At 61.9% G+C, this 7,054-nt stretch overlaps 1 protein-coding gene across 4 annotated transcripts; it reads left to right on the top strand.

The window, feature by feature from the left end:
• The first annotated feature begins 700 nt into the window (after window positions 1-700).
• ZNF414 (zinc finger protein 414) lies at window positions 701-6,456 on the top strand. 4 transcript variants are annotated; one of them, XM_046904645.1, is made up of 10 exons: window positions 701-779; window positions 1,663-1,734; window positions 2,892-3,001; window positions 3,228-3,305; window positions 3,389-3,496; window positions 3,660-3,765; window positions 4,014-4,540; window positions 4,866-4,916; window positions 5,663-5,821; window positions 6,083-6,456. In XM_046904645.1, exons 3-10 carry the CDS (start codon window positions 2,932-2,934, stop codon window positions 6,157-6,159), a joined length of 1,176 nt encoding a protein of 391 aa, XP_046760601.1. In that variant the 5' UTR covers window positions 701-779; window positions 1,663-1,734; window positions 2,892-2,931; the 3' UTR covers window positions 6,160-6,456. The 4 variants fall into 4 exon arrangements, with proteins under 4 accessions (XP_046760601.1, XP_046760600.1, XP_046760599.1 ...); XM_046904644.1 differs by having other exon boundaries at window positions 1,663-1,765; XM_046904643.1 differs by having other exon boundaries at window positions 1,663-1,827.
• The last annotated feature ends 598 nt before the right edge of the window (window positions 6,457-7,054 follow it).

Below are 7,054 nucleotides of genomic sequence, written 5' to 3'. Positions count from 1 at the left end.
GGAGCGCTGGGGTGGGGGCACAAAGGGTTGGGGGGGTGCACACAAAGGGGGTGCATGAGTTGGGCAGCGCGGTGCACTCGGTCCCATAGCTCTGCTTGACACCCGATGGTCCTGGGGGGGATTTCTTCCCATAAATGCAGTTTTAGGGTGCATTTTGGAGAGGGAGACTGCAGTGATGACACAGATTTCCTTTTAATTGACAAAAAAAAAAGGCTTTGGGAACCCGAGGGGTGCGGGAGTCACCATCCTGCAGCCTCCGACCCTTCCTTGGGGATGTGCAAATGGGAATGGGATGCTGCCATCCCCACACTGGTGGGGGCAGCTCGGGGGGGTCCTGGGGGGCTCGGGGTGATGCGATGAGCTCGGGATGCCCCGAGAGAGGCTCCAAGGGCCTGGGGGTGCTCAGCAGCCATGGCTCTGCGGGGTGCTCGGGGAGGGATGTGTGTGGTGGTGGGGGGGGGGGGGGTTCTCCAAAGGATCCCAAAGCGGAGGGCGCCATCAGGCGCTGCTCCGGGGATCCCCGCAAACCTCCCCCCCGCGCCGCCTCCCGCAGACAATGGGGCACGAACCACGGCCCCCCCGCGTCCCCCACCCCCTCCTTCCGTCTCTCTCCTTCCTCCTTCCCCCACCCTCCCTCCCCTCTCGGCTTTTTCCTCCTCCTCCTCCCCCCCCCTTCCCACCCCCCCCCCACCGCTCTCGCGACAGCTCCGAGAGCAGAAAATGGCCCCGCGGCCGCACCGCCGCCGCTGATGAGCGCTCCGGACCCCCCCGCAGCCCCGGTACGTGCGGGCGGCCCCGCGCTGGGAAGGAGGGGGGGGGGGGGGGGACATTGCGGAGGCTGCGGTGCCCTCAGGGTGGGGTCAGCCCCGATAGGGCTGTTTGTACAGGGAGAGCTGGGGGTGCCTATTGGCCATAGGGGCTGCTGGCCGGGATTTGGGGTAGTGGGGGGGGCTGTCAATTGTACCAGGCGGGTGCTAGCAGGGGGGGGGGCTGCATGGGGGGGCTACTGGCCGTGGTGCTGTTAGCCGTGGTGTGGTGTTGGGGGGCTGTCAGTAATACAAAGAGAGTGTTAGCAGGGGGGTACCGGCCGTAGGGGGATGGTAGCCGTGTTGTGTTGTTGTTGGGGGGCTGCTGGTAAGACAAAGGGGCTTTTTTTGGGGGGGGAGGGGGGGTAGATGGGATGCTGCTGACCGTAGGGGATGGTAGCCATGGGTGTATTGTTGGGGGGCTGTTAGCATGGGGGGCTGTGAGCCATAGAGGCTGCTAGCCGTGGTGTATTGTTGCTGGAGGGCTGTCAGTAATACAAAGGGGCTGTTAGCAGGGGTGGGCTACCAGCCACAGGGGTTGGTAGCCATGAGTGTATTATCTATGGGGGCCAGCAGCCACAGGGCGCTGCTAGCCAGGGGGGTGCCAGCCATAGGGCTGGTAGCCATGGGGTGAGCAGCTGGGAGCCCCCCACGCATGGCATCCCTCCATCCCCGTGAGTTTGGGAGCACCGGGACGCGTTGGCACCCTGAGCATCCCTGGGGTCACCCTGCGTCCTCCTCCCGCACCCATGGGGTAAAGATGGGGGGGGGGGCAAAGGCAGACCCGGGGGTCCCTGCTCGGCTGTCACCTCCCAGGGGCGGTCCCACGAGCCAGCCTTTGTCTCTCATCTCCCAGGCTGCAGAGCTGCTGATCACGGAGATGCTCGGATGGGATTATTGGTCCCATTTCTCCTCCTGGAGTGGATTTGTGAATGTCTCTCCATCACATAAACCCTCTGGTTTGCTTGAGGGAGACGAGCTGTGCTCATTATTAATGGAATCAGTCCTGGAGCTGCTCTGGGTGACCAAAGGCTGTGAACCCCTTGGGCCCCAGAAGGGGTTATTTTGGGGTCCCCACTCAGCACAGCAGTGCCATTGGGTTTGCAGGAAAATGCTATGAAAATTGACTCTGTGTGCAACGGCTCCAGGATTTGGGTTTCCAGGGCAGGGTTTGCTCTGGGGTTGGGGGTGACGTCTCCATAAGGTCCTGGGGATGGGAACGTTGGCTCACAGCGCTGTGCTGAGCGTTGCAGAAGGATGCTGTCCTGATAGGGGGGACAGATGGCAGCAGAACGGTGCAGGTGCCACCACCTCCCCCAAAGCTGGGGTCTGGGGGGCAAAGCGTGCTGTGTCCGTGCAGCTCCTCGCTGTGTCAGGGACAGTGCCTGGAGCAGTGATGCTCCTACGTTGTTTCCTGACCCGACCTATCCATGGGATCATCACGTATTGCTGGAAACCCAATGCCACCAGTGGCACCACTTGGTCCCAGTGCCAGCCCCGTCCAGACGAGGCCATAAGGGAGCAGGACACCAAAAAGGCAGTTTTCCCAAGTTTGTTTTTTTTTCAAGAAATCAGGAAATTCATTGGAAGCTGTGGTGTATGGGGGCTGCCAGCCCCTGGGATGGACACTGCTCGAGGGCCCCAGCACCAACCCCAGCAGCTCCTTTCAGTGTCACCCCATGTGCTGAGAACCCCCCCATCCATCCGGGCTGTGCTTCCCAATACAGGTTGCAGACCCACAGCACCCCAAAACCATGTGTTTTAAGCTGATTTTTCCCTCAAAAGCTGAGGAAATACCTCCATTACTGTGTCACCTGGGGGGGGAGGGGGGGGAGAAGTCCTGTGGGTCCAGGGTAGGATTTGCCTATGGATGCTGTGCTGCACCTGACCCTAGAAGCTGGTGATGCATGGGAGCAGTGTCCCATGGCACGTGGCAGAGGGAGTGACGTTTGCTTGCTTTGGGGACCATACGTGGGGTGGGAGAGGTGGGGAGGGAGGGGGATGGCTTTTAACACCCAGAGAAGAGCAGGAGGAGGTGGTTGTTGCTCCGTGCTGTGTTAATCCCTGCTCCTCGGTTGGCTGCAGCACCACGAAGAAGAGGAGAGCCCCGTGTCCTGCAGCGGCCATGAAGACGGAGAAGGATGAAGCTCTGCCCAACTTCTCCCTGGGGGGGAAATACGCCGGGGAGGGGGCAGGTGAGTCCCTGGGATGGTGTGGGGCAGGTGAGTCCCTGGGATGGTGTGGGGCAGGCTGCTGTCTGAGGGGTGTGACGCTGGGGGACACCAGAAATCCTACTGTAGGCACAGAGCTACGGTCCCAAACCCCCCCAGATCACGCTCTGCTCCGTGGCCAGGGCAGGGGTGAGGGTTTGGGTTCACGATGGCTGCACAGAGCACCAACCCCACCACCTCTTCCCTGCAGGCCCCATGACAGCCCTGGGGAGCGGAGGAGCCCCCCCAGCACAGGACCTGCGGCTCCTAAAGCGCCGTCCGGCCCCAGGTGAGCTGAGTGCATCACCCATCCCGGTGACCCACGGGTGAGTCAGGACAGGGGATGAGGCCAATAGCGGTGTCTTCTTGCAGGGAAGCACTACGCCTGCTCCAGCTACGGCTGCAGATTGGCTTTTCCCAGCATGCAAGAGCTGATGGACCACCTGAAGGTGCACTACAGACCCACGCAGTCCCTTGAGGGTAAGGGAACGGCAAGATGGGGATGCCCCGTGGTGCACAAATAGTGCTCATGGAGCCTGGGGGGGGTATGGGGACACAGCATGGAAAGGGATGAGGACTGCACCAGGATCCCCACCCAGGGGCACAGCACAGCACTGACTCAGCCCCGTTTCTTTTTTTGCAGGCAAAACCTTCCAGTGCCCCACGCTGGGCTGCACAGAGACCTTCCCCAGCATGCAGGACCTCATGGCCCACATGAAAGTGCACTACAAACCCAACCGCTACTTCAAGTGAGTCCTGCCCCCCCCCACACTTGCCCCTTGTCCCCCATTTGTCCCTATCCCCTTCTCTCTCCCATCCCCACCCCGTGTCTCTCCACAGACCCATCCCAGGTACACACAGCCCCATCCCACACCCCATTTGGGGCCACCCAGTACCCCACTCTAAGGGGGCAGACCCCAGGTCAGGGGGGTTTGCATGCCCCAAAGTGACCAGGGGAGGACGTGCCCCACGCCTGACGCTGCCTGTGGCCCCACAGGTGTGAGAACTGCCTGCTGCGCTTCCGCACCCACCGTTCCCTCTTCAAGCACCTCCACGTCTGCTCCGACCGCGCCAGCAGCCCCGCGCCGCCGCCCCAAAGGGCCGAGAAGCCCACCCTGCCCCCCGCCTCCACCCAAGAGAAGGAACCCACGGCCAAACCGCCCCCCGAGGGGCTGCCCAAGCCTCCCACCGTCATCCGGCACACGGAGAAAGAAGCCATCACCACAACCCCTGGCACAGACACGGCCTCCAGCCTGCCCGAGCTGCCCGGCTCGCTGGAAGCGCTGCCGCTCGTCCCGCCGGCCCCGCACCCCTTCCCGCTGCTGGAACCCAACCTGTTCGGCCCTCCGACCTTGACTCGCTTCTCGGGGCCTCCTCCTCCTCCTCCCCCTTCCTCGGTGCCATTCCTCTCCTACGTGCACCCCCCGGTGCCCTTCAGCCTGCCCACGGCCCAGCCCCGCCTGCGGCCCTGCTCGCCCAGCCATGGCCCATCGGCCTCCAACGCCGTCTGGAAGAAGAGCCAAGGTGAGCGCAGACGGCCGTTAGGGCAATGCTTCTTCTGCTCCCGGACCAGGACACCACGACGGCCAGCAAGGAGCCCCCCTTCGCCCCATAGCCCACAGCCCGGAGCTGCCCACCCCCACCGCCCTCTGCCTCATCCCACCGCCGTTCCCCATCTCCCCCCCACCAAATTGGGAAAGAAAAAATAACGAAAGCGATGAAAATCCTCTAAATTGGCCCAGCCCTGCTGCTCCCCCGCATGCTGGGGTGCCAGGCCTGCCCCCCACGTCCCCCCCACCCAGGGAGGGGAAGGCCTAATGCTTGTCTCGCCCCTCGATTCCCTCCGCAGGTGTGAGTGTCAGCCCACTCCTCCCATGCTTTGGCTCAGGAGTGACTCCAGGTTAGTTCGGCACCGACTGGTTGGGGGCTGCTTTGTCACTGGGGGGTGGGGGGAGGTGTAAGGGGGGACTGTAGGGGAGGGGAGAGCCCCCAGAGCACAGCGGGGAGGGAAAGTACCCTCATTTTGGGGAGCCCCGTGCAGAGGGGATGCTGCCTAGGTAGGGGGGGGGTTGTTGCTGTCTGCATCATTCCCCCCCACCACACCAGAATCTGCTAAGCTTGGGTTCAGCAGCAGCACCAAGAGGGGGTGCAGCAGTTGCTTGGACTCAGACCCCCCCGTTTTTCCAGCAGCCATGGCCAAGGGACAGTTTCATGTGATGCCCGTGGCCAACTCTGCTGTTTGGGGGTCTTCCCCGGATTTGGAGTCCCTCCCACAGAGAGTGGACCTGTGCATATCACAGGTCCATGTGATACCTATGGCCAGCTATGCTCCAAGATTTGGGGTCCCCCTCTCTAGATGTGGGGGACTCCCCCAGATTTGGTGTCCCTCCTTGGAGTGGGGTTCTCCTACCCCGCAGCTCCACTGCACAGCTCCATGCAACACCCGTGGTCAACTCCACTTTAAGTTTGGGACCCCCCCCTCTAACTGTGGGGTCTCCCCCAAACCTGCGATCCGTTCATATTGCAGTGCTCACAGTGGGAGGCTCCTACCCCACAGCTCCACCGCGCTGCCCCGTACACATCCCACTCATGCCCACGGGTGCTCCCAGCAGGCTCTGTGCTTCCCTCCTTCACCTGTCCTTGCAGGGCACTCCTCCAACAGCCGCATCGTGTGGGAGCACACGCGGGGCCGCTACACCTGCATGCAGTGCCCCTACTCCACCGCCTCGCGGGAGGAGATGACGCTGCACATCGAGGAGCACCGCAAGAACGCAGCACCAGCTGGGCGCATGGACACAGACATGGGTATGGCCTTGGGAAGGGGGGGGGGGGACCCCAGACAATTCCTTTGAATGGGATTAAGCATGAGCATCGCCTTCTCTCAGCCCCTAAGGGGGGAGAATGGGGCTCTCAGAGGGGGTGGTTTGGGGGAGGTGTTAATGGGGATCAACCCCACCGCTGTCCTCCTGCATAACATCCCAGTGTGCTTCCAAACCACTGCATGCCCCCAAAGCAACCCCTGCAGCTCAGCCCCAGACCTGATGGCTCTCTTCCTTCTCCCCGCAGATTTTGGGGTGAGCATCGCCTCCTTCCACTCGAAGCTGACGCCAGAGATGGAGAACTCCCTGTACTCACAGCTCTGAGGAGCTCTGCTCCTGCTGAGCTGAGGGCACCACATGCTCCACATTGCAGCACTGGGACCCTGGGAGCATCCCCCAGCATGGGCTGCCAGAGGAGGGTGGCAATTTGTTTTGTTTTTTTTTTTTCTTTTTGAGTCTCTCCTTTATTTTTGAAATGCTAAACCCCCCCCAGGAGCCCTCGTGTCTCTCCCTTCCTTAGAAGTTCCATTGCTCCAGCCTGGGGGGGGGAGGGGGCTGAGGGGAGCCCAGTGGATGCTCAGGAACAAGGTCTGGAAATTAATAAATAGGAATTGTACAGGAGGAGCGGCTGGGAGAGCCTCTGTCGGGGGCAACAGGGAGCTGTGCCAGCCCTAAGGAGCTGCCCCCCATCCCAGAGAGGGGGCAGATGGAGGAGCAGAGGGTCTGCATTGCACAGCAGAGGGTCCCAACATGGGAAGGGTGTGGAAAGGGTGGGCTTGAAGGAGACACAGCATCTGGAACAAACTCCATAGGGAGGAGGCCACAGTCATCCAGAGGCAGCCCCCATCATCCTGCTGCCCTGCTGGGAGCTCAGGCTTTGCCCCCTGCACTGCAGCACCTGGAGCTTTTATTTTCATTGGCTGGAAGATGGGTTTGCTGCAAGCAGTAGCTGTGAGCTACTCTACCCATTCCATGATACAACACCCCATGGATCCCACGCAGCAGCTGTAGGGTATGCACTGTGGGATTCCTGCAGCACAGCTGAAGCTGCTCTTTTCCCATAACACAGATCATGAGGGGGCTGCATGCTCCCAGCTCCCTCCATGCAGCCCTGCAGCCACAGCTCCGGCACACCCAGCTCTGTGCACAGGGGAAGGAGAGCACGGGGAGCAGCCCCAGCCAGTCCTGCTGGGGACAGAGCACTGAGCAGCAGCAAGGA

The sequence above is a fragment of the Gallus gallus genome, chromosome 28, assembly GCF_016699485.2.
Source record: "Gallus gallus isolate bGalGal1 chromosome 28, bGalGal1.mat.broiler.GRCg7b, whole genome shotgun sequence".
NCBI lineage: Eukaryota > Metazoa > Chordata > Aves > Galliformes > Phasianidae > Gallus > Gallus gallus.
The sequence above is the reverse complement of the archived record's forward strand: the minus strand, read 5'-3'. Positions and strand labels throughout refer to the sequence as shown.